Source organism: Oryctolagus cuniculus, chromosome 17 (assembly GCF_964237555.1).
Source record: "Oryctolagus cuniculus chromosome 17, mOryCun1.1, whole genome shotgun sequence".
Classification (NCBI taxonomy): domain Eukaryota; kingdom Metazoa; phylum Chordata; class Mammalia; order Lagomorpha; family Leporidae; genus Oryctolagus; species Oryctolagus cuniculus.
Window position 1 is genome coordinate 26,209,136 of NC_091448.1, and position 26,852 is coordinate 26,235,987.

At 57.0% G+C, this 26,852-nt stretch overlaps 1 protein-coding gene across 2 annotated transcripts; it reads left to right on the forward strand.

The window, feature by feature from the left end:
* Positions 1–294: 294 nt before the first annotated feature.
* On the forward strand, positions 295–6,324 carry TMEM92 (transmembrane protein 92). 2 transcript variants are annotated; one of them, XM_008271307.4, is made up of 5 exons: positions 295–950; positions 3,577–3,602; positions 5,171–5,245; positions 5,381–5,576; positions 5,785–6,324. In XM_008271307.4, the coding sequence occupies exons 1-5, from the start codon at positions 882–884 to the stop codon at positions 5,896–5,898; spliced, it is 480 nt and encodes a 159-aa protein (XP_008269529.1). In that variant the 5' UTR covers positions 295–881; the 3' UTR covers positions 5,899–6,324. The 2 variants fall into 2 exon arrangements, with proteins under 2 accessions (XP_008269529.1, XP_008269528.1); XM_008271306.4 differs by having other exon boundaries at positions 335–965.
* Positions 6,325–26,852: the final 20,528 nt, after the last annotated feature.

Below are 26,852 nucleotides of genomic sequence, written 5' to 3' on the forward strand. Positions count from 1 at the left end.
CGGGGCCACCTTCCCCTTCCCCCATGGCGCCCCTCCCGGTCTGCCTGTCCTGCGTCTCTTCCCACCTGGCCTACCGCCCGCCCCACCCCTGGCTAGCTCCCAGGGAGACCCAGGCCCAGGTCACAGCCCGCGCCCTCGGGCTCCCGCAAGAGGCCGGCGCCGGGCGACGCTGCCCCCTGCCGGTCGGCCTCGGTCAGCGCCGCGAGCCGCCGCGGGGCAGGGGCTCTGCGCCGCCCGGGGCTCAGAATGTGGCCATTCCCAGCCCGCCGCCTCGGCGGGGTCTCCCAGGAATGCGGACGGGCCTGCTCGCCCTACAGACCCGGGGGCAAGACGCTGCAGCCTGGGGCCTTCGTTCCCCGCCCCCGTCCCGACTTCTCTCGGGATCTCACAGGGAGGGGGTAGCTTGCGCCAGCGTGGCGCCCCAACCCACAATCTCAGGTCGCTCCCCTCCCTCCTTTGCCAGAAAGCAGTCCCCAGGCAAGCCCTTCACCCGGGCCAGGGACCTCGGCCTCCCCAGCAGTGCAGAGGAGCGAGGCCCTCCTGCCCCTCGGCCACGCCCAGCCCCAGGTGCAGCCCCTCTCCCTCGAGCCCCTAACCCTGGTGGGTGGAGCAAGGCCTAACTCTGCAGTCCCGCGCGGGCCCCACAGGAGTGTTTTCGTAGTCGATCAGGTCATCTTTTCCACCTCCCAAACCCCAAACCCAACCTCTACCCTTCCCCTTCCTCCCACTCCGGGCCCCAAGTCCGCCCATCCCAGGTGCATCGGCTCCGCCCCCCCCGGCCCAAGGCGGGGCCCTATAGGTGGAGAGAAGTGGGAGAGGTCGCGGCCCCGCCTCTCCCCTCCTCCCCATACACACGGAAGCTCAGTGGCCCCCAGGCCAGGATGTCGGACGCCCGGGTCCCCGGCCTCGCGCCCACCTTGTTGCTTAGTCTGCTGGCCGGCCTCCAGCAGGTGAGCTCCTCGGAGGTAAGGCTGCCTCACTCTCCCGGCCGGTCCTGCCGTCGTGGGGCAGGGGCTCGCGGCAGGAGGCGGGTGTCAGGATTTCCTGGAGACCAGTTAGCAACTTCCTTTCTCTTCTTGCGGCGAGGTGGGAGTGGGGGCGGCGGGGGAGCCCTGTGCAAGCCAGGGTTCCTCCTCCTTCGGGGGCATTGTGTGCCGTGGGACCTGGCCCCGCCCCCCTCCTGCCAGACACCTAGGGCCTCCCTGGCGGTGGAGACTTTGACCCCAATATTAGCCTCCGCTTGTCCTACCAGCTCCTTCCCTTCTGTGTCAGAAAGCAGGGCCCAAGCTCTGGACGCCTGGGCTGGCCCTGTCTCCAGCTCTGATCTGCCATGCTGGGTGACCTTGGGGACGCCCCAGCCCTCTCTGGGACTGTGCTTCCCAGCTTGTGCCCCGGGAGAGAGGAGCCTGCCTGCTCTCTACTGGGAGAGGGCAGGACAGCAGGCCAGACGGTGCAGGGTGTGACTGGCTGCCTGACCCAAGGCTGGGCGACCTCCCGGTGGGCCACTGGGAGGCGGGGGTGGGGTCTGAGCACTGCCCCAGCCTTCCTGTTCCTCCCTCAGACCCTCTACAAGAGGGGGACAAGCTTCCCTGGCCCGGCGTGGCAGCTTAGCCTGCAGACTGAGATGGGTCTAGAACATGCCTTCGCAACGAAGGCTGAACTTGCCGCGCGGTCTGCAGCGGCCCATCTGCAGAGTCAGGTTCATGGGTGGGCATGGTGTCCCTGCTCACGCATGGGCGGTCAGTAGTGTTCATGTCAACGCTGGGTGGAGTCAGCAACCTCAAGGGGTAGGTGCTGTGAATGCCCCTGTTCATGGCCACCCTGGTGCTCCCAGCCACCCCCAGCTGGTCCCCCCTCAGTCAATGGGGAGAGACCGGCTGGGAGAGGAGCTGGGTCACTTCTCAGCTGGGGTCCTGCAGAGGGAGGTTGAGGAACGGAGCCTGGGGTGGGATACCTCCAAGTGCCTGGACCGCCGGCTTTGCCTGCAGCTCTGTGGTTTAGGCGACCCGCACCCTCTCTGGGCCAGCCTGCAGGGTGTCTTCCTGCTCCTGTCCCCACCAGGGGACAAAGCTTGTGACAAGGAACTGAGCTCAGGAATTGTCCCACCTTTTGTCACTGGTGCTGTCTTTACTGTTGTCATTAGCAACTGAGGTTTCATTTTAATTACTTTTTTACACTTTTTTTTTTTAAAGAAAGCTTATTTATTTATTTGAAAGTCAGAGTTTCAGAAAAGGAGAGGCAGAGAGAGGAGAGAAGGATCTTCTATCAGCTGGTTCACTCCCCAAATGGCCACAACGGCCAGGGCTGAGCCAGGCCAAAGCCAGGAGCCTCATCCATGTCTCCCACATGGGTGCAGGGGCCCAAACACCTGGGCCATCTTCCACTGCTTTCCCAGGCACATTAGCAGGGAGCTGGATTGCAAGTGGAGCAGCCGGAACTCAAACCTTTACCCTTATGGGATGCTGGCACTGCAGGCGGTGGCTTTACCAACTACACCACAGCACTGGCCCCTCATTTTAATTATTTTAAGTAACGGTATAAAAATAATGGTGGTTTTACCAAATAGGCTTCCATTCTTGAGCCCTGGTTGTTTGTTCCAGGGGGCTGGGGTAGGGTGACAGAGACCCCCCCTCCCCACTTTCCTGCATCCCTGCACCTACATCCCTCCCCACCATCTGGGAGCAGCCAGGATGAAATACAAGCAGATAATCATTGAATGCTCATTCATTCATGCATGTGTTTTGGCCACTGGGTTTTCAACGGTGATGAAACAGACTCAAATCCCTGCCCTGGGGTTTCCAGTCTGCTGAGCTGGCGGGCAGTCCGTGAGACACAGTAAAAGCTACAGTATGTGATGTGATCCTAGAGCTTTGGAGGAAAATTAAGCAGAGGAAGGGGAGGGGGAGTGCTCTGGGGGAGTGGACGTGCCGGAGCCAGCTTTGCAGCCTTCTGGGACAAGTGTCGCGGTGAGGCTGCCCCACAGGATTGCAGAGCTAAGGATGCCTGACCGCCCTGCGGAGCCAGAGCCCGGGGGAAGGCGGTCCTGGCAGCCTTGCAGAGCTCCGAGTCCTCCAGGCAGGAGAGGGTCAGGCAGCAGGTGTGTGCAGGGCTGAGTGGGTGTGGGAAAAAGGGGGACATGGGATGTAGAGGGGGAGGGGGCCAAGGCTGCCCTCTGGGAGTCTGTACCCCAGGGGGCTTCTGACAAGGTTGTCAGGGGACCAGCTTTTCACCATAGCAAGAGTCCGCCTGCCTGCAGTGTTCGTGGTCCCTTGGCTGGGGATGAAGTCACAGGGCCCTTGGCCATGGCTGTCATGGACACAGAATTGGAAGGGAGTTCTGGAGGGGTGAGCTTCTGGACTTGAGTGAATGGGGGTGGGGTGTCGGAAAGGAGGGGCAGCTGGGCTCCATCCTTCGACCCGGGGACCTGGGGGCGGGTGGAGTGAGGTCGGGAGAAGTTGAGTCCGTTGGGCACCTGCGGGCTGTGTCACACCCGAGCAACGTCTGAGCGGAGGTCTTGCCCCTGCTCCCCCTTACTCCCACTTATGACCTCTGACCTCTGCCTCTTTTCTTCCCCAGGCTGAAGCCAAATGCATTCGCTCCTCGTAAGTCTGGGCCATGAGGCTCTAACTTCCACTCTGGGGGAGAGAGGAGAGGGACCACTCCAGTCATGCCCTGTCTGTCTCAGCGGGGAGGGGATCAGGCAGCTCGTCCAGCATCTTCTGCCACTCCCATTCCAGCCAGAAACCAGCCCCCAACCCCCCCACCTGAAGAGGGAGGACCCCACCACCACCACCAACCACCCCTGAGGACTGGGCCAGGCTGTTCTGGATCCTTCTCACAGCAGTTGCTGGGCAGGGCGGGAACTCTGCTGACCTAAATACCCAAGGGCACTTCAAAAAGCTGTGCAAAAATGGAACTTAGAGGTAAGTTTATTTGGGTGCAAAACAATTTTGAAATCTGTGCGTAATTTTTCCATGCTTTTTTTTTTTTTTTTTTTTTTTTGACAGGCAGCGTGGACAGTGAGAGAGAGAGACAGAGAGAAAGGTCTTCCTTTGCCGTTGGTTCACCCTCCAATGGCCGGCGCGGCCGGTGCACCGCGCTGATCCGATGGCAGGAGCCAGGTACTTATCCTGGTCTCCCATGGGGTGCACGGCCCAAGTACTTGGGCCATCCTCCACTGCCCTCCTGGGCCACAGCAGACAGCTGGCCTGGAAGAGGGACTAGAACCCGGTGTGCCGGCGCTGCAAGGAGGAGGATTAGCCTAGTGAGACACGGTGCCGGCCATTTCCATGCTCTTTAGTAAGACACCAGTATTATGCACGGATTTCAAATATTTTGCACCAAAATAAACTTAAAAAAATGTGTTTATTTGAGAGGCAGAGAGAGATGGAGAGAGAACTCCCATCTGCTGGTTCACTCTCCAGATTCTCAGCTGGGGCCGGGCCCGGCTGACGTCAGGAGCTGGGAACTCCGTCCAGGTCTCCCATGCGGGTGGCAGGGCCCCCATCACTTGAGCCGTGACCGCTGCCTCCTGGTCTGTGTGGGCAGGAGCATGGGGCCAGGAGCCAGAGGCAGAATCAGTGCACACACTCTAACATGGGATATGGGCATCTTAATAACCAGGCCAAATGCCTACCCCTGCGTTTCTCTTCTGATTCTGTTTTCCACAGATGTGTTGAAGCCCCCTGTACAAATCCCAAGAAGCCTGAGCAGGGTGGGGAGGGGCCGGGGGCATGGTCTCGGTGGAACACGGATTGTTCCCGAAGCACCTTGCCCTGCCTCCTGCCTATTTGTGGGCACCGGTCAGGTTCCTCCTCCGGTTAGCTCCTGGTCGCTCCACGTCACCTCCCTCTCTGTGTTTCCTTAGGGCCAAATGAGGGATGCCACAACCACCACAACTCAATCCCCACGGCTCGACAGGACAGTCTTGCCACCCACTTTACAGATGAGAAAAATGAGGCTTAGTAAGAAGCAGTAACATAGCACAAGAGCAGAAGGCCGGTTGGGAGATAAGCCTGGAGACGAGGTTGAACCCCAGCCCCAGTTCCTCCCCTTGAGCTCAGACCCCCACCCCCCTGCAGGGAGGCTTAAGTCTGTGTTTGGGGGAACTGGTCCTCTGCCTTGCGTCCCGGTCCAATGGCCTCGCCTTTCCCCTTCTGCCCCTGACCAGCACCTGCCCCGAAGGGTTGAAATGCTGCGGGAAGAGCTGCTGCCAGGAAAACGAGTTCTTCTCTGGCCCCTTGAGGTGAGCCCAGGGCCAGCCCCTCTGGGCACAGTCCTCGGGTGGGGCCTGGTCCGTGTGGGACAGGGCTGGATGCTGCAGGCCAGTGCAGCAGGGATGGCCTGGGTGCTCAGGGTGACACTGGCGCTCTCCACCCAGGATCTTCGTCATCATCTTCCTGGTCATCCTGCCCGTCTTGTGCATCTGTGGCCTGGCCAAGCGCTTCTGTCGCAACTGCAGACAGCCAGAGCAGGATCCCGCACCGGACCGCCAGGGGCCCCCGGAAGTGCCCCCCGTAGCTTCCCCGGAGAGAGTCTGGGTGTCTGCCTGTGATCCCCCACCCCCCTACAGCGAGGTAGGTGTCCCAGAGCGTTCTCTGTCCCAGGCTGGCTGTCGCTTGCTGTGGCCCAGATTGCTAGAGCAGCAGGATTGAGGAGGGAGGGCTCTGCCGCTCGCACCGCCGCATCCCTGCCCAGGTGACCAGCCTCAGCCAGCACAGGAGGACAGGTAACGGCCAGGGCCAGGCCCACCAAGAAGACTCAGAGCGTCCTCTTCCTCCGCAGATCGTCCTGAAGCCTGCCCTAGGCCCGACCCCCTTGGAGCCGCCGCCACCCTACAGCCTCTTGCCCGAAGACCATGCTGAGATGCCAACGGGCACTGACAACCCAGCCTTCTGAGCCACCTCCTCCCCGCGCCTCCCAGAGCGACTCAGAGACTCTGCCACCCTGGAATGCCTGCACCCGTCCCGCCGGCCTCCGGTCAGCCTCGGATTTAACTTATTGCTTTTCCTGCCCCGCTTCCGCCCCAGCTGCCTATCCTGTCCTGAGGGCTGGGCTGCAGCAACAGAATCCGCCCCTTCCCGCAGTTGGAGACAGCCAGGAGGAAACTGTCGGTGCCCAACCGTGGTGCCGGCTACTCGGCAGGGTAGTGAGAGCCCTGTCTCTGGAGGCATACAAGTCTTGACTGGCCAGCCAGCTTGGGGCTACTATGGAGGCCCTTCTGCACCCATGGGAGATGGGACTGGGTGACTAGAAAAAGCCCCACTGTAAACCCCCTGCGATGCACACTAAATGTGTGTCCTCACTAAACGTTGGCTGACTGTGGCTGCGAGTCTGCCTCTGGCTGTGCGAGCAGGTGGTGGGCAGGGGGATGACACCGCGCCGACACCCCACCACCATGAGCCCCCAGGATCGTCCAGCCGCAGGCCACCCGCGGCCAGGGGCCCTTGGCAGGTGCTTTGGTCTCCTGTTCCTTGAGGTGTCTGGGTGCCAAGGAGCCGGGCACTGTGGTGGGAGGACCATGCACGGCTTCCCAGTTTGTCCACGGCTTCCCAGTCCCGTACGCACACTGCCCTCCCCCGAGGCGAGGAGCTTGGCTCCCTGATCACCTCCCTGGAGTCGGTGCAAACTCGGCAGGAAGGACTTGGATCCAGGAAGCAACCTGCTGGGGAAGGTGGGGGTGGGCAGCGGGCGGGCGGGAGAGGGGAGTGGGTGGGTGGGGCCCAGCCCTGGAGTCCCCTGCAGAGGAAAGGAGAGAGGAGGAGAAGGCAGACCCCGCCTTTCTCTTCCAGCCTTCCTGGGGCACCCCCCCGCCGCCCCACCCGTGGGGTTAACCCTAACAGGGAGGAAGCTTTACCACTGCAGCATGGAGCAGGCCCCAGGGGGCTGCAGCAGAACCTGGGGCTGGCAACCTGGCCCAGGTCATGCAGAGTGCAAAAGGGTCCTGGTGCCAGTGGCTTGGGGTCCAGGCAAGCAGGTAACCCCACCCTGACCCCTGCCTTTGCACTGTGCCCTCAGAGCCCATTCAGTGCCAGCCGCCTTCTCCCAGGCACAGGGCACAGCTCAGTGCTGGCCAAAGCTCCCAGGAGGTGGGAGTGGCCCTGGCATGCTGGCAGGGGTGGCTCCCCTGGGACTGTGCCAGCAATACCCGTGCTTGGCACGCCAGGACCCAGGCAGGGGTGGGGCCAGGGGTGTGGCGATGGGACAAGCAGCCCCAAAGATGCCAGGGATGGGGGCTGGGGGTTCCTGAGGGAGTCGGGACTACAGTGGTTTCTGGCATATTAGCACCTGGGGCAGCAGTGGGAGAAGGGGCCCAGCTCTCTGTGGGCGCTTCTCTGCTTGCAGGGGTTGGTTGGCGGGAGGGGGAGGAGAATGTGGGTACCTCGTGTCGGGGTGCCCACCCCGGCAGAGGAGGCCAGGCGGAGAGGGTCACCCGTGCTCAGGGCCTTGCCTTCCTCTCACTGGCAATGAGACAGGTCCTTTAACGCCTCCTGGCCGGCAGCAGCAGAGAGGCCTGAACGGCAGCCAGCTGGAGCCCCGAGCTGCAGGGGCCTGGTGGCAGCAGCGACCACTGCTGGGACTCTCCCAGCTGTGAGGATGGGAGCGGAAAGGATGCGACCTTCGCAGGAGGCACTGGGGCACCAGTCCCCTGTGCACAGGCCTCACAGAGCTCCTACTGCGTGAGACACTACACCTGGACCTCGGGCACTCATGGAGATGTACAGTGCACTTGACCCGGGCATTCCCCTCCCAGGAATGAGCCTTCAGAGGGACTCAGAGCAGAGCACTCCCAGAGCACAGCAAACCGCGCTCGCCACACTTCTAGCAGCTGTGCACACCAGGGAGCAGCGTGGAGGTAGCCAGTTGTAAGCAAGAGTAGTGTGTTTGCTTTTAAGCCAAGCAAGAGTTTTTGTTGTTTATTTTTATTTATTTGAAAGGCAGACAGAGAGAGAGAGAGAGAGAGAGAGAGAGAAAGAGAGGGATCTTCCATCTACTGGGTCGCTCCTCAAATGCCTGCAGCAGCAGCAGGGCTGGGCCAGGCTGAAGCCATGTATTTCAGACATGGGTGGCAGGGTCTCGGGTACTTAAGCCATCACCTGCTACCGCCCAGGCTGTGAACTTGCAAGAAGCTGGGATCGGAGCAGAGCGGGGACCCGAAGCCAGGCACAGTGACGTGAGATGTGGGATTCGGGCATCGGGGTGGGCCCTGAACCACGGGGCCAAATGTCCCGAGGGGAGCTTTGACATCCAGTGCCTGGAGGCTGTGTGGCTTGCAGTGGGCAAGCATGGTGGCTTCTATAACGTCCCAAGTCGTATTTGCTGGCAAACACAGGCACCTTTAGCAGTTTATAAAGATTGCTTCGTGAACTTTGATCAATATCAATCAATATATTATCTGCCTGCTATGAGGAAGAGACTAGAAGGAGGCAGACGTGTGACACACCCGTGACACTTGCACAACCCAGGGGATAAGACATGGGATAGCTGGACACCTGCCAGACATGGAAGAAACAGGTGAAGCCGCAGGTCTAACCCTCACGGGACTCACGGCGGGCACTGGGTGTGTATTGAGAGAGCGGGAGCTGATACTGTATTGGAAGGTGAGCAGTGTCTTAAGCACTGGAATCCATTCCTTGCAGCTGGCTGAGCAGTTCAAACCCAATGAACGAAAATGAAAGACACAGTCATGTCATGAATGAATAAGTGACTAGGGGCCGGAGCTGTGGCGCAGTGGGTTAACGCCCTGGCCTGAAGTGCCGGCATCCCATACGGGCACCGGTTCAAGACCCACCCAGCTGCTCCACTTCTGATCCAGCTCTCTGCTATAGCCTGGGAAAGCAGTAGAAGATGGCCCAAGTCCTTGGGCCCCTGTACCCGCGTGGGAGGTGCGGAAGAAGCTGCTGGCTCCAGGCTTCGGATCAGCGCAGCTCCGGCCATTGCAGCCAATTGGAAAGTGAACCATCGGATGGAAGACCTCTCTCTCTCTCTATCTCTTTCGCTCTCTGCCTCTCCTCTCTCTGTGTAACTCTGATTTTCAAATAAATAAATATTTTTTAAAAGTGACTAAAGGAGTGAATGAAATAAATCTTTTTATAAAAAAAAGTCTGCAATACAAGAAAAGAGTGGATGGTGGAAATCTGCCACCACATATATGTAAGAGAGAGGAGGAGAAGGCAGACCCTGTAAGGAAATGTTCAGCCCGGAGCAAGTGTTGTGGCGGCCGCTCCGACGCCCACATCAGTACCTCTCCGATGCCAATCCAGCTTCCTGCTAATGGCGCCTTCAGGGAGGCAGCAGGTGGTGGCTCAAGTACCCTGGCCCGGATGGAGTTCCCGGCTCCTGCCCCAGCCTGGCGGTTTCAGTCAGTTGGGGAATGAACCAGCAAATCGAAGATCTCTCTTGTCTCTTTCTGTCCATCCTCCCCCCCCCAACCTCAAATAAATAAAAGAAACTTTAGAAAAAGAAACCTTCAGCCTGGTTAATGTCCAGCCTTGCTCCTTAGAGCCGTGGCCTGGAACTGCTCTCAGCTGGGAGGCGGGGCCTGCCTGTGGGGTGGGGGAGGGCCTCAGGGCTCTGCTCCAGGGAGGGAGGAGAGTAGGGGAGGAGGATGAAAAATCTCTGGACACTCACCCTCCAGGCAGGATTCTGAGCCAGGCTTCAGTTTATCTATCTACAATGAAGGGGTCAGCCCCTCCAGCTCTGAGGGCGGGGCAGGGGCTCTGTGACTCCGGAGTTGAGAAGGGCTAAGAATGAGGACCTGAGGACCCCTTCACCATGGTACCCCTCCCCTGACCCCTGCAGCCACACTCAGGAGCCCCCAGGCTGTCTGTCAACAGACCCCAAACCTCCCACCTGAACCTCGGAGACTCCTGCAGGCCAGCAATCATCTGAGCCCACTGAGAGCACCAAGCAGCCGTGCAGTCACCCAGGCCTTACCTTGACCGTCCTTATCATCGTCCCTGACCTGCTCCGCACCAAGCCTTGTCTCCATCCATTGTATGCATCTGGTAGAACTAGCCAGAAGCGCTTCTGGCTCTAGAAGGAGTACAGAGTAGCAGAGCAGGTGCCAGACTTGGTGATGGAGATGGAGGAGGGACAGCTGATGTGGCAATGAAGTCACCCTTGGACCACCTGCATCTTATTTTGGAGTGCCTCGTTCAAGTCCCACCTACTCTGCTTCTGACTCCAGCTTCCTGGAATGCCCACCCCCTGGGAGGCAGCAGATGATGGTCCCTGCCACCCACATGGGAAACTAGGATGGAATTCCTGGCTCCTGGCTTCAGCCTGGCCCATCCCGGCCTGTTTTATGGGCTTTCAAGGAGTGAACCAGTAGATGGTGAGTGAACCTCTCTCTCTCTCTCTGCCTTTCAAATAAATAAGTCAAAGTTTAAAAAGAAGAAAGAAGGAAATTGGGATCCGTGTCCATGGCGGCGGGAATGTGAACCAGCTCAGCCCCAGTGAGGTGTTTCAGAGTACCCCCCCAAACCGCCTGTGCTGCTCCCCTGGGGTTCCACCTGGGGAGCCGCCGCCACAGCGCCTCCTACAGGGCGCTGAGTGCCACCACTCCCGCTGTGGCCTGTTCTCACCTGTAGCAGAAGCGCCTGCCGCTCCACTTCCTCCCGTCCCTTTGCATTCCTGGCGCTCCAGTCGGCCCTCGTCTCCATGATTACTTGGAACGGCTCCTGTCTAGGTCATCTTGGCCAAAGCTAGAGGCTCCTCTGGCCTCTGGTCTTGGTGTCATTTTGTTAGGTAGGAAGTCAGAAATGAGCTTATGTGTGTGTGACAAAGGCCTAAGGAGTTGACATCTAGGTCCAGCATCCGCATCTCAGTCATCCTGATAACCTTCCAGGTGCAGCCCAGTATCTGCACTTCAAACGGCCTGCCCCTTCTACCCGATAACCATCCTTCCTCTAAGGCTCCTCTAAGGTGGGGCAACGCCAGCTAGGCTTCCCCCATCTGACAACTTCAGGGGGAAAACTCAGAAAGGAATTTTTCATATTTACATCCAAAAAGTCCTTTGTTCCAGGAGGAGAAGAGGCGGGAAGGCAGGACTCATCTCCTTAAAAACCCCCGGCCTCAACTGGACTGCACACTCAGCCCTCAGCCTCTCTGCTGAGCCGCCCGCCTGGCCTGGCCAGGTGTATTCTCCACTCAACCGTGTAACCTCGCTCTCCCCCAGTCTGAGCGACTAGGCACTCTCTCTCAGGTTCTGTCTGGAGAGGTGCCCATCTGTTCTTACAGATGTCCCTTCCCTAATAAACCTTGCTATTTTGCTTTCCACTACTCTCTGTCTCACGCCTGAATTCTTTCTTGCGTGAAGACAAGAACCCTTGCCTTCTCCAGTAAGAATTTGGCACACGGAGCTGATCTTTCTGATTCCTCTGACCCTGCTTTGCCCGGCTTCCTCCTCGCAGGCACCTGTCACCCGCGTCCCTTGGCTCTCTCTGGCCCTCTTGGCTCAGCCGTGTTCCCTCCCACACAGGGGCTGTCATCCAGGTCAGTGGCTTCAGACTTCAGCTGGTGAACCGGGAATCTATCTCCAGCCAAGACTTCACCCTTGAACTTCAGGTGTTTACCCAACTACCTAAGGCCTCCATGCGGGTACCTCTTGAGCATCTCACAGCCACAAACAGGATCCAATTTCCTGCCACCCATGCCCCAAATCCAGCCCTTCCCAAGATGTTCCGTAACAGATGGCTCTGCCACCTACCCAGCTGTGCAAACAACAAAGGAGGCACTGGATCCGCGTTCTCGCTGTCCCTCATCCCCTCACCCCGACTGTCACCTCCACATTCATCTCTCCCCTGAGCCATGGCCACCTCCACTCCTGTCTCCAATTTGCCCCCTGCAGGTGAGGGCCTTACTGCAGCCTGAGACTTGTCACCTCCTTGCTTAAAATCCCGATGGCTGCCCATTGCACTTGGAATAAACTTGGAACCCTTGGCCATGGCCAGCAGAATGTAGGAAGCGCGACCCCTCCTCGCTCTCTTCCTCATCTCCCACTTCTCCTCTCCCTTCTCGTGGGTTCTGGCCACAGCCACCTTCTCTCTCTACCTCCACTATCCCAGATCTGGGCCTTCGATGGGTTTTCTGCTTGGAATCCCCTGTCCTGCGTCTTCCCATGGCTGCCATCTTCTCATCATTCAGGTTCTAGCTCAGCTGTCACCTCCTCCGAGAAGTCCTCCCTGACCCTCTGCATAAAGCAGCCCTTCTGGCCCCACTACAGTTCAGATCCTCTCTCTCCCCATGCCACGTCTCAGCACCTGAAATCACCTTAGGTGTTTACGTTCTTCCATTACTTAGGGGCTGTCCTTGGGGACGGGAGGGCTGTGTTCACTGCCACTCTGTACACAGTGCTACCTGCTGCTGCCACAGGGCTCAGCTAGAAACAAAAGCCCAGAGGCCAGTGTGTGGCCTAGCAGATTAAGCGCCCTCTTGTGGTGCGGGCATCCTGGATCAGAGCACTGGTTCGATGTCCGGCTGCTCCACTTCGGATCCAGCTCCCTGCTAATGCACCTAGAAAACAGCAGAGGATGCCCAAGTGCTTGGCTCCTACCACCCATGTGGGAGACCCAGATAGAGCTCCTGGCTCCTGGCTTCAGTGTGGCCCAGCCCTGGCTCTTTCAGGCATTTGGGAAGTGAACCAGCAGACAGGAGGGTGTGTGTGTGTGTGTGTGTGAGTGTGTGTGTGTTTCTAAGAAATAAGTCACTGTCAAAAAAACAACAAGGTGGGAGCAGGATTTGACTCAGAGGTGAAGACGCTGCTTCGGATGCCAAGAGCCCACGATCCAGGTCCCAGGTGTGCTTCTGGTCCTGCTTCCCGCTGATGCACGCCCCGGGGAGCAGCAGGTGACGGCTCGAGTGCTTAGGTCCCTGCATTCACACAGGAGAACCGGACGGGCTTCCCGGCTGCTGGCTCCAGCCTAGCCCAGACCTGGATTCTGTAGGCATTTGGGGAGTGAACCAGGGGATGCAAATTCAACTCTGTATTTTTTTTAATGGGATTTTGAAAGTTATTTGAAAGGCAGAGTTAGAGAAAGAAAGAGGAAGTGGGGGAGGGGAATCTTCACCTGCTGGCTCAGCGCTAGACCAGGGTGAAACCAGGAGCCAGGAACTCCATCTGGGTCTCCCACATGGGTGCAGAGGCCCAAGCCCTTGGGCCACCCTCTGCTGCTTTCCCAGGTGCATCAGCAGGGAGCTGGATCGGAAGTGGAGCAACCACGACTTGAACCGTGCTTATATGGGATTGCTGGCATTTCAGGGGGTGGCTTAACCCATTACACCACGACACCAGCCCCTCAAATAAATAAATAGTTTTTGAACAAGAAAAAGGAAAGCCAGAATAGGTTCTGAAAGAGAAATGCTGGGGTGGGGGGCGGCGAGTTTCTCAGGCCCTTTTAAGGCCAAAGGGTTTTGCTGAGCCGTCCCCTCCCCCTCCCTTCCCCCTTTCCTTCTTGTTTCCCGTACCTATTCTGCGAGCACCTCCCGCGTGTTGGGGAGGTGCCGCCCCACCTTGTCCTGCTCCCCACAGGGAGCTTATGTCCCTTGTGTAGAAGCAGGGGTTGCAGGTGGGCCTCCTGTCGATTTCTATTTACCGGGGAGCCAAAGAGCCTGGGGTCAGTGACTGCTCTTGGAGATATTCTAGAGTGTTCCATTTTTAAAGACATTTGGAAAATGCCACACTGCAGCCCTCGCTGGAGGAGTCACAACTCACCTTAGCCTGTTAATGGCCAGGAACTCATGGTAAAGAAGCTGTCTTATCAGTGTTTAAAGCAGCATTCCCAGGGCGATGCTGTGGTGTAGTAGGCTGTCTCCACTTGCTGCACTGGCATCCCATATGGATGCCGGTTTGAGATGCGGCTGTTCCACTTCCCATCCAGCTCTCTGCTATGGCCTGGGAAAGCGGTGGACGATGGTCCAAGTGCTTGGGCCCCTGCACTCACATGGGAGACCTGGAAAAAGATTCTGGCTCCTGGCTTGAGATCTCTCAGCTCCAGCCATTGCAGGCATTTAGGGAGTGAACCAGCAGAGGGAAGACCTCTCTCTGTCTATAATTCTGCCTCTCAAATAAGTAAATAAAATCTTTAAAAAAAAATCAGTCTCAGGGCCGGCATTGTGGTGCAGCCAGTTAAGCTGCTGCCTGCAAAGCCAGCACCCCCTGCAAGCCCCTGTTCAAGTCCCAGCTGCTCCACTTCGGATCCAGCTCTCTGTTCATGCACTTGGGAAAGAACTTGACAATGGCCCACGTGCTTGGGCCCCTATCACCCTTGTGAGAGACCCAGATGGAGTTTCTGGCTCCTGGCTTTGGCCTGGCCCAGTCCTGACAATTGCAGCCATTTGCAAAGTGAGGCAGTGGATGGAAGATCTCTTTCCCTCCCTCTCTGTCTCTCTGCTTTGCAAATAAATGAAATAAATCTAAAACAACAACAACAACAACAACACTCAGTCTCCCAATCTCAGGGGCAGGCACTGTGACCCGGCAGCTAAGTCACCACTTGGGACGCCTGCATCTCACATAAGATGCCTGGCTCGAGTCCCAGCTACCCCACTTTCCATGCAGCTTCCTGGTAGTCTGCACCCTGGGAAGGCAGCAGACGCTGCCTCCACCACCCTTGGGAGAAATGGGCGAACGGACTTGGGACCCATTTGTACTGTTTTTGCAACTGCCTGTGACTTTCTAATGATTTCAGAATTCATTACTTTTCTAATTTTTTTAAAAGATTTATTTATTTATTTATTTATTTATTTATTTGAAAGTCAGAGTTACACAGAGAGAGAGAGAGAGAGATCTTCCATCCAATGGTTCACTCCCCAGATGGCCGCAATAGCCGGAGCTGTGCCGATCTGAAGCCAGGAGCCAGGAGCTTCTTCCAGGTCTCCCACGTGGGTGCAGGGGCCCAAGGACTTGGGCCATCTTCCACTGCCTTCCCAGACCATAGCAGAGAGCTGGATCGGAAGTGGAGCAGCCAGGTCTTGAACCCGCGCTCATATGGGATGCCGGCGCTTTAGGCCAGGATGTTAACCTGCTGCACCACAGCACCGGCCCCATGATTTCAGAATTTAAAGTTCTAGGATGCTTACTTACTTTGGTCTACTTGAAAGGCAGAGAGACAGAGACAGAGAACTATCCTCCATCTGCTTCTTCACTCCCCAAACACCCGCAACAGGCAGGGATAGGTCAGGCCAAATCCTGGAGCCAACTCCGTCTGGGTCTCCCACATGGGTGGCAGGGCCCCAGGCACTTGAGCTGTCATCTGTTGACACCCAGGATGCGTTAGCAGGGAGCTGGATGGAAAGCGGGGCAGGGACTAGACCCGGTGCTCCCAAACGGGATGCGGGCATCGCAAGTGTCAGCTCAACCCACTGCTCCCCAACACCTGCCATCACGATGAAAAGTGTTTATTTTAAAGCGTTTTCCTGCCTCCAGGTTCAAGAGCTTTTCACACTGTCAAAGTTCATTAGATCAAGTGTAAGTTCGTTCCCTGGGCAGACACTGCAATTTACTTTAACTGCGATGCCTGGGGAGCAGGGGGTGGGGATTTGCAGACCTTGGCTGCAAGGATGATACACCTGCCTGCAGTTCCCCCACAGACGCCAGAGACCCGGTGGCATCTCCCCTCGCACTTGACCTCGACTTCATTCACAGCTCAGAGTGTCAAAGCTCTGGCCCGAGGCTTCGAAGCCGGTGTGTTTGGGCCCACCCATTGCAGAGCCCTTCCTGGAAATGAGATTCCGAAGGCTGCACACACACTGGCCTCGTGAGCAGGCCCCTGGCTTTGCATGGAGTTGTCCCTGCTCCAGTTCACACCATGCCTATTTGCACGCTTCACGGTGTCGCTCTGCTTCCCTGCCACAGGAGAAGGGGCAGGGGTGGGGCCTCCTCCAGGCTGGGCCGATCCCAGCCCTTCCAGGAGCTCAAAGAATCGGCCTCGATCTCTGGGTGGCTCAGGCGGCAGAGCTGTCACACGGAGAGCCTGGCGCCTCGGGCGGCCAGTAGCCACTACATGGGGCAACCTGGTGAGCGGGAGCGAACGGAGCCAACTTCAGAGGGCAGCGAAGACAGGAGAGCGAGAGAGCATCCCGTGTGACCTGAGACCCAGCCGCCGTCTCACAGCCTGGCCAGTCCACCCTCCCTTAGAGCCAGAAACCAACATAGCCCCAGTTTTGCTCAAGCTACTTAGTGTTGGTTTATCATCACTTGCCACCCAAAGAGCCCAGAGTAGACCACCAGACCAACACGCTGGTTTCACAGATGAAACACTTGTCTGGAAAAGATCATGACCTCCCAGAGGCTGAGGTCATCGTCCTGGCTGGAAGCCAACCACAAGTCTCCCCAGGGGGCGGGGGTGGGGAGTGGGGGCCTCCTGCCCATCATGGGGCATTTCCAAAGCAGGAAGTACATCCTTACCTCCTCCTATGCACAAAACAAAGGGGAAGGGATAAAAATAGAGAGCCATGGAGACAGCTGGAGACCTGGGACCCCGGAGGCTGGCACAGGAAATTGGGACTGGAAGGAACAAAGGCAGGCTTGCTAGAGGTGGAAGCTAAAAGGACGCCACCCTCTATTTGTGGCTGCGCCGTCACCCAAGGAAGACAGCTCAAAGGAAGTCCTCACCTCTCTGCAAAACTCCGCCGCAGGATTCAGATCAGACGGAGCCAATGAGCAGCGTCCTAAGCAAGGCTGAATAGAGATCAGAGCGCGGCGCCTGCCGCCCCCAAGCCTTCCCACCTGCCTGCCCGGCTGCCTGCCCACTGAGACGACCCTGACCTTGAATATATAATCAACGGCTTGGGGGCTTGGGGGCTTGGGGGCTTGGGGGCTTGGGGGCTTGGGGGCTTGGGGGCGGGTGTTTGGTGCAGCGGTTAAGATGCTGCTTGGGGGCTGCTGCTGTGGCACAGTGGATTAACGCCCTGGCCTGAAGCACCGACATCCCATATGGGCGCCGGTTCTAGTCCCAATTGCTCCTCTTCTGATCCAGCTCTCTGCTATGGCCTGGGAAGGCAGAAGATGGCCCAAGTCCTTGGGCCCCAGCACCCGCATGGGAGACCCAGAGGAAGCTCCTGGCTCCTGGCTTTGGAATGGTGTAGCTCTGGCCATTGTGGCCATCTGGAGAGTGAACCAGTGGATGGAAGACCTCTCTCTCTCTGTGTCTCAACCTCTCTCTGTAACTCTTTCAAATAAATAAAATAAATCTTTTAAAGAATGCCGCTTGGGATGCCTGTGTCCCATATCAGTGTGCTTGGGTTCAAGTCCCAGCTCTGCTTCCAATTCCAGCTTCACACTAAAGCACAGCCTTGGGGGCAGCAGGTGGTGGTCCAAGTCCTTGAACCCCTGCCACTCATATGAGAGACCCAGACTGAGTTCCTGGCTTCTGGCCTCAGTCTGACCCAGCCCTAGCCGTGGCAGGCATCTGTGGGGTGAATTAGTGGATGGACACTCCAGGTGCCTTCTCTGCGTGGTTGGGCAGTTCCCGGCCCGCCGCCTCCTTAGCTGCTGTGGCTCGCAGCTCCTCCGACCCCTCGCCCCACACTGACACCGCCTCCTCCCTGCTGCACTGCTGACAAAGCTGCCGCGGGGATCCGAGTTTTCCTGCAGGTTACGGGTGGTAGGGAGGGGCGTGCCGGACTCTGGGAGGTTTGCAGGGGTCTTGGCTCCTCCTGGATCACGTCTTACGTGGGGACAACGGGGCAGACCTGCGACAGAGTGGCCCCTGCTCCCCGGATGACTCAGGGGCCTGGGCAGGAAATGGGTAGCAAGGTGGTATCTGTGGCCAGGAAGGGACTGTGTGATGAGCTGCTGCGGGTGTCGCATCCCAGCCACCCAGCGATGACACAGGGAGTTCAGGGAGAGGTAGCCGAGGAAGGCTGAATGGATGGCTGGGTGAGCCTGGCTTCAGGGTACCTAAGACGGCCGGATCCTCAGCCGGGACAGGCACCCAGTCCTTTCTCCGCCACTCAGGAAGACTGAGACGCCCCAGTTGGTGGGGTTGCGGGTCGGGGGCAGTCAGCAGCCCATCCTTGGCAGAACCTGGCTGGAGAGTTCCGGAAGTGACTTCAGCGCACGTCCTCTGGGTGTGGCCATCACCCCTGGCCCACTGCACCTCACCCCATGGCCCCCCGGGCCCTGCCTGCAACCAGCTGTCTCTGCCTCTCCTTGAGTGACCCTGAGCCTGTAGCCCACCTGGGGAGAGCACTGGAACTTTGTCTCCAAGGCCTTATAGTTCCCAGAGGCCGGGAAGGCGGTGTTCATCGAAACTTTTCCCAGGCCCGAGAGGAATCCTCTCCTCAAAGCAGTTCTGCTCGATTCTGGACGAACGAGGGAGACTCACAGCCCCAGCAAGAGCGCTGAGCACAGGAGGAACGGCCCCGCCTCCCCAGCACCGCTGCATCCCGTGGGGACATACACGTGGGATCTGAGAGTGACGCGGAACGCTTGGAGAACCACACAGACATTGCTGGGAGCGCTCTGTGTCCGCCTCTGGTACCCAGCAGGGAGCCACCTGTAGTCTCTAGGAAACATCAGGGCCCTGCAGGGCATCCCCACAGCCTCAGCCACAGGAGACTTCCAGAGTCCTAGCCATGAGCCGGCAGCTTGAGATACAACTGTGCACCTGCAGCCTGTATCAGAGTGCCGGTTCGAGTCCCGGTTGCTCTACTTCCCCTCCAGCTCCCTGCTAATGCATCCTGGGAAGGCAGCAGAAGATGGCCCAAGTGCTTGGCCCCTGCCACTCATACAGGAGAACTGGATGGAGTTCCTGGCTTCTGGCTTTAGCCTGGCCCAGACATGGCTTGTGGCAGGCATTTGGGGGAATGAACCAGCAAATAGATCTCTCTCTCTTTCTCTCTCTGTCTCTTCCTCTCATTCTGCCTTTCAAGTAAATGAATGTGTTTTAAAAGCATGATTTAAAAGAATAAGAGACGCAGGTGGGTTTAATTTCAAGAGCTCTTTTTTTTTTTTTTTTTTTTTTTTTTTTGACAGGCAGAGTGGACAGTGAGAGAGACAGAGAAAAAGGTCTTCCTTTGCCGTTGGTTCACCCTCCAATGGCCGGCGCGCTGCGGCTGGCGCACCGCGCTGATCCGATGGCAGGAGCCAGGTGCTTTTCCTGGTCTCCCATGGGGTGCAGGGCCCAAGCACTTGGGCCATCCTCCACTGCACTCCCGGGCCACAGCAGAGAGCTGGCCTGGAAGAGGGGCAACCAGGACAGAATCTGGCTCCCCGACCAGGACTAGAACCTGGTGTACCGGCGCCGCAAGGCGGAGGATTAGCCTAGTGAGCCGCGGCACTGGCCAATTTCAAGAGCTCTTAACCACCACTCAGGACAGTTATCAATGACAGTGACCTGTCCTCGGCCACTCCCCTCTGCACCTCCCTTCCTTTTAGCTCTTGCGGAGTCCCTGTCGCCCAGACCTGCTGCACTGTCCCCACCGGGCTTGGGGAGGACGCCAGCCTAGACTCCGAGGAGGCACCCTCCTGTCCTGGCAAGAGGGTGGGACACACATGCTGGCAGTGGGTAGACAGGGATAGGAGCGCCCACCTGTGGTGTGGCTCTCGGTCCCCCCCCCCCAGCCCCAACCCAAGTCCAAGTCCAAGTCCAGCCTCCACGATCCGCAGCTCTGCCTGTTTTAAACTCCTCCGAGACGCCTCTAGGAACGGAACTTCTGCAGCCAGACAGGCTGTTCTGGAGCTGCCTGCAGTGCCAGGGGACACGTTGGGAAGATGGGAGTCACAGAGCCTGGTGTTTCCTGGATGGAATTCAGGGATCTGGGATCTGGGAACTGCAATGGGAAGTCGCTGTGCCGTGATGCTCATAAAGCTCAAAATGAACGCTAGCGTCGGCTTCAGCGGGAGGGCAGGCAGCCAGCGCGGGGGTCATCATTACCTGTGGATTGTCACGTAGAAACCAGACTCTTGATGTGGTCTGTGGCGGTTGTTAGCAGCTTAAAATATTGTTTAGACCGAAAGCCACTCCGTGGTTAGGGCAGTGATTTGGATGCAGATCTGGATCTCATCCTTCAGTGTCTTCAGCAAGAAGCACAACCCCTATTTTGTCACGATTGTCCCCAAGTATTCTGATTACGGCATTTTTTAAAGATTTTTAAAAATTTATTTATTTGAAAGTCAGAGAAGGAGAGGCAGAGGCAGAGAGAGAGAGAGAGAGGTCTTCCATCCTCTGGTTCACTCCCCAATTGGCCGCAACGGCCAGAGCTGTGCCGATCTGAAGCCAGGAGCCAGGAGCTTCTTCCGGGTCTCCCACGCAGGTGCAGGGGCCCAAGGTCTTGGGCCATCTTCCACCGCTTTCCCAGGCTACAGCAGAGAGCTGGATTGGAAGTGGAGTAGCTGGGACTCAAACTGGTGCCCACATGGGATGCCGGCACTGCCGGCAGTGGTTTTATCCGCTACACCACAGCACCGGCTCCTGATTATTGCATTTTAAAAATATTGTATTTATTTATTTTGAAAGTCAGAGTCACAGAGAGGGAAAGGGGGACAGAGAAATCTTCCATCTGCTGGTTGACTCCCCAGATGGCCACAACAGCTGGCATTTGACCAGGCCAAAGCTGGAAGCCAGGAGTTTCATCTGGGTCTCCCATATGGGTGGCAGGGGCCCAAACACTTGGGTTATCTTCTGCTGCTTTTCCCCGGGGCCAGCGGCAGGGAGCTGGATTGGAAGTGGAGCTGGGACTCGAACCCAGGCACTCCAGTATGGGATGTGGGTATGCCAAACAGCTGCTGAACCACTGCACCAAACACCCACCCGTATTTTATGCATTTAAAATGCGTCGAGGGGGTGGGGCAGACATTTGGCCCCAGACATTTGAGCCAGCAGCTGGGAGCTCACTCTCTCCTTTGAATACAGAAAACAATGCATTTCGGCATGGCTTTGAGGAGGGCTCCACAGGTTTCAGCAGAGGCGTCCCCGGGACACACACACACATCCCACCTCCCTGAGCTCTGAGGAGAGGTCCCAGGCACGAGGATCTTCCTGGAGGAAAATCCTTTCTTTGAATGAAAGCAAGGCCAAATAGAACATTTCAGAAAGACTCAGCTACACGCTCCCTCCAAGAGACGCCTGTCACGGTTAGGGGCACCCATAGGCGGAAAATGAAGGGTTAGAAACTACGGACAACACAGCTGGCTATAGGTGTCTCTGACAAAATAGATTTTAAGTCAGCAACTATAAAAAGAGACAAAGAAGGTCATTATCTAATAATAAAAGGTCCGTCCATCAAGTAGGTCTAACAATTATAAACACATATGCACCCAACATCAGAGGCCTAAATACATAAAGCAAATATCATTAGACCAGAAGGAAGAACAGGGAACTTCAGTCTCTCACTTTCAACGATGCAGAGATCATCCAGACAGAAAACACACGAGGAAACCGTGAACTTGAACTACACGTCGAGCCAAGTGGACCTAACCACCGTGGACGTCCCATCCAACAGCCGCAAAACACACGCTCCTCCCAAGTCTCCAGGGGGGATCATGTTGGTCACAAAACAAATCTTAACAAACAGAAGAAGACTGAAACAGCATCAAGTATCTACTTCCGATCCAGCTTCCTGCTCACGGCCAGGGAAAGCCACAGACGATGGCCCAAGTGCTTGGGCCCCTGCACCCATGTGAGGAACCCGGCTGGAGTTCCAGGCTCCTGGCTTCGAAACAGCCCAGGAGGCCACCTTCCCACAAGGCTTGCCCCCTGTGCACCCAACCTGAGCCTTCACATTCCTCCTGCGATTCTGGGACATCCTGTCACTGCCTCTCCACGTGTCTACATGGGCGTTGCATGTTCTCTTCAAAGCTCTGTCCCATTGAGGCCGGCACTGTGGCACAGCCAGTAAAGCTGCTGCCTGCAACGCCGGCATCCCATACGGGCACCAGTTCCAGTCCTGGCTGCTCCACTTCTGATCCAGCTCCCTGCTAATGTGCCTGGGAGGGCAGCAGAGGATGGTCCAAGTGCTTGGGCCCCTGCACCCATGGGGGAGACCTGGATGAAGCTCCTGGCTTCTGACTTTGGCCTGGTCCAGCTTTGGCCATTACGGCCAACTGGGGAGTCAACCAGTGGATGGAAAAATCTCTCTTTCTCTCTGCCTCTGTCTCTGTCTTTGTAACTCTGACTTTCAAATCAATAAATAAATCTTTTGAAGATTTATTTATTGGGGTTGACACCATGGAGTTGTGGGCTAAGCTTCTGCCTACAGCTCCAGCATCCCATATGGGCTCTGATTCATGTCCCGGCTGCTCCACTTCCAATCCAGCTCTCTGCTATGGTCTGGGAAAGCAGCAGAAGATGGCCCAAGTGCTTGGGCCGCTGCACCCACATGGGATACCTGGCTCCTGGCTTCAGATCGGCCCAGCTCTGGCTGTTGTGTCCATTTGGGGAATAAACCAGCAGATGGAAGACCTTTTTCTCTATCTCTCCTTCTCACTATCTGTAACTCTACCTCTCAAATAAATAAAATCTTTAAAAATTTTTATTTATCTTTTTATTTGAGAGGCAGAGTTACAGAGAGAGAGAGACTTTAATCTGCTGGTTGACTCCCCAAACACTGCAATGACCAGAGCTGAGCTGATCTGAAGCCAGGAGCCAGGAGCTTCTTCTGGGTCTCCCACATGGTTGCAGGGGCCCAAGCACTTGGGCCATCTTCTACTGCTTTCCCAGGCCACAGCAGAGAGCTGGATCAGAAGAGGAGAAGCTGGGACTTGAACTGGTGCCGGCTTTCACCATAACACTGGCCCCCAATAAATAAATATTAAAAAAAAAAAAAAACTCTATCCCATTGCAGTTCAGCGCCTGCCAGGGCTGGTCCCATGTCCCCCACACGTCTCACATCTGAACTTTGTGCGTGTTTCACTTGTCCACAGGTGAGGCTCCCCCACAGATCCAGCGTGTGACACAGAAGCACCAGGTGGCTCCTCTCTCATTGCTGGGTCCCTGCCATGCGGCAGCAGGTGCAGCTGTGAATCAAAGGGACAAAGAGCGCTTTCTGGGCAGAGCCTGTCCTCAAGGCGGTAATCATGACTGTACCAATAGATCGTCAACGTGGAAATAAGTGTTACACAGCTCAGGGTGTGAGAGTGTTGGGAAAATGTCGGGCACTTAAGGAAGATCGGAGCAGAGTGGACGCGGGGGTAGGTGAAGTGGACCTCGCGGCATCGTTTGAGCAAAGCCTTGAAGGCAGAGGTGAAATGAGCCTTGAAAACATTAGGGTGTGCCAGGAGCAGAAGCCGGAGGCACAGGCGTGCCTGGCTCCGAGGAGGGAGGTGGAGGGGGCGGGCGTAGCTGGAGAGGAGAAAATTATCAGAAGCTAAACAGGACCAGAACGGTTGCTCTCAGCCTCAAAGAATTTCAGGCTTCCTGTTTTCCTCAACCTTTCATATGGTCCAGGGTAAGCCCATCTGTGGCCAGAGTCTGCAGCCTGGGCAACCGTCCTGCAACCATTGGCCAGTGAGTTAATCTCAAGAGAATCAAAACCAACTCTCCTCTCTGTGGACAGGAGTGTAGACACTGGGCCAGAACGCGAAAGCTCTGTCTCCCAGGGGAGACAGAGGGGGTCAGGGAAAGGCTTCGGGCTTCAGCTCCCAGCCTTGCCACTGCCAAGGAGCAGCAGTGGCCCTGGGCCCAGCCTGGCTGTCTGTTCCCACGTGGTACCAGCCCCTGGGGGTGCAAGGCCAGAGCAAGAAACAAACCTTCATCCCAGCTAGACCACCGCTCTCGGCCGGCTCATCGGGGCCGTTGCTTCCCTTTCTGCCCCAAGCGCCCACTGTACTTCTCCCTTGGCCATCGTTGCCTGGAAACACACAACCGTCACCTGTAGGTCGGCTCCAGCTCTCCGATCTGACTGCCATGGTCTCCAACCTATTAGGCCGAATATTAGTGTAATGCTTCAGTTCTTCTTGGGAGAGAAGAAGCTGGCGAGTCTAAGCCCTAAATGAGTAAGAATGTGAATATGACCTCGCAGTTTGTCTTGTAACGACTTCAAAGGACCTTCCAAATATTTAGGCGGACCCACCTGTCAGCTTGGTGGGTGGGAAAGCCGACCTCGAAGACGCCTTGTCCTCTGCTGCCCTCTCCTGGCAGCACGAGGTATTGCATGCACACAGACGCGGGCGTGGGAACAGCAGGGCCTCCACCAGGGACATACAGGGCCGCGCTGGCCAGGCCAGCGGGACTCCTTTTGTCAAAAGATGACCTGAAAAGCTGGCTTCCCGGCCCAAGGCCCGCACCCAGAGGAGGCTCAGTGACAGAGGGCGCCTCATGATGACAGCTCGTCTCACCTCCGTGTACAGAAGACAAAACTCAGATCCAGCCGTAAGTGTATTTTTCCCAAAACTGAGCTGCGCCTTAGGGACGGAGTCAGGACTCAGACCCAGAGCCCCAGGCTTGCTTTAGAACCCCCCCTCGCCGTGCAGTCCTCCGCCTGCAGCTTGGGGCGGGAGCCTGGGAGCTCACCAGCAATGCCGGGCCCCAGGCCCCACAGGCACCCACAGACTCAGCCTCTACACTTTCACAGATCCCCCAGGCACCTGGGGCAGGAGTCAGAGCCGGTGCAGGGCTGGCCTTGAACCCGCTGTTTTCCCATGCTCCTCGGCAGGGGCATTAACGGTTTTATTTCCCCAGATGGAAGTCACAGCCTTGATGAATTTTTTCCTGGTTATAAATCTGCCTGCTCACTGTAAAGAGATTCGGACAACGTGGGACCACTTAAAGAAGCAAGCGATCCACTGGGCACTGTGCAAGATCTTTCTAGACCTGGTCTATACACACACGCGTGCACGTGTGCACACATGTTTACAGAGTCAGACTATATTGGGGCTGGGGCTGTGGTGTAGCAGGTAAAGCTGCTGCCTACAGTGCCGGCATCCTATATGGGTGCCAGTTCGAATCCCAGCTGCTTCATTTCCAGTCCAGCTCTCTGCTGTGGCCTGGGAAAGCAGTGGAGGATGGCCCAAGTGCTTGGGCCCCTGCACCCGCATGGGAGACCCGGAAGAAGCTTCTGGCTCCTGGCTTCAGATCGGTGCAGCTCCAGCTGTTGTGGTCATCTGGGGAGTGAACCAGTGGATGGAAGACCTCTCTCTCTCTCTCTCTCTCTCTGCCTCTCTGTAACTCTACCTTACAAATAAATAAATAAATCTTTTCAAAAAAATCAGATATAGCTCCATCCTGTCTCAGAGCCTTTGCTTTAAGATCCCAAGGCTTGATTTAATGATTCCACATTGTGTTCTTAAGTCACAACATCACTTTGTTCTCCATAAATTTACACAATTATAAATTACCGATTTTCAATGTAAAGACTGTTTTACTGATTTCCCTTCAATGGATGGTCGCTCAATTAAGCAGTTGAACACATTAATATCCACGGGTGCTTGTGTATTGCTGAAATCGGCAAAGCTAGCGGATTTAGACAATAAATCCACTCTGTCACGCGGCCTGGGAGGCCAGGGCCTGGGAGCAGCTTGGCCCCGTGACTCTGGCTGGGCGTCCCTCAGGATGCCACGGTCAGGCTGTGGAGCTGGCCCGTGGTCATTTCTAAACTCGCCCATGGCTCTCGGCTGGCGTCCCCACAGTGAGCGGGGATTCCAGAGAGCTGCCAGTCCCCTCCTTTCACAGCCTCTCAAAGACTGTGTCATCGGCCATGATCACCCCTCCCCCTGGCCACACAGCCCAGCCCGGCATGGAGCGTGTGCCCGGTGACTCCAGGAGCGTGAGGCTCCCAGCAAGGAGACGCCCCCAGCACCTCTGAAGGGAATGTGGGACTCCAAAGGGAGTCAGTGATCCAATAGCCAATCGATGATCAATCACATCACAACAAGGCTACACCACATCCCCCAAAACAAGCAGGGTCCCCCACTGGACTAAAACCCAAAGGCCTCGATCTGGCACTAGCCATTGTTTGGAGGGGTGGGGGGAATTATAGCCTGGCAAATGGATCACACAGCTGTGGGTATGGGTTAAGTCAATTTCTTCAACCAGCAGATGTTCACTGAGCACCTTCTTATTACAAACAAGAACTCTTACCCAGGATTCTTCGTAATCGTGAACGGATGGCTGAGCAGGCGGCAGCCAGTTTATAAAGGGCGCTGACCCCAAAGCCCAGCCTCTCAGCCCTGCAGCCTCCCCCAGAGCCTGGGCCTCTGCCTCGCTCTGCTGCTGCAGGCCCTGGGACCACCCAGGCGCCCTCCTGAGCTCCACCTCCGGCTTGTGCCTGCCTAGGGGGCGCCACTGCTCCCCCACCCCCCACCTCCCAGTGACCCCGGTAAGTCTGCAACCTCAGCCTCAGGTGCGAACCCCTGGGTGTTATCCTCCTAGTACCCAGTCCCTGCCGCTCCACTTCCGATCCAGCTCCCTGCTATGGCCTGGGAAAGCAGCAGAAGATGGCCCCTGCACCCGCATGGGGGACCCGGAAGAAGCTCCTGGCTCCTGGCTTCAGATTGGCCCAACTCCATTCTTCGCAGCCTTTGGAGAGTGAACCAGCGGATGGAAAAGTTCTCTGTCTCTCCCTCTCTCTCTCTCTGTAACTCTGCCTTTCAAATAAGAAATAAGTTAGAAAACAAAACACTACGTGTAAGGAAGGCTGCAGGGCTGTGTGGCAGCAGGAGGCTGTCCCCAAGGAGGGCACAGGGCAAGAGGCACAGACATTTGGTCTCAGCAAAGAACAGAATGCCTGCTGCCTGCCTGGAGGAGGGGGCCCTGGACCGACCTTGGACAGATGGGAAAAGGAGTGTGGGGAGCCGCGGGAAGCGCCTGGAACTCATTAGGGGATGAACTGTGAGATTCCGGGGAACATCTGTGTGCCGGAGTGTGTTTATAAACCGCCTCTCTTCGAGCTGGAAGCAAGACTTATTTGGC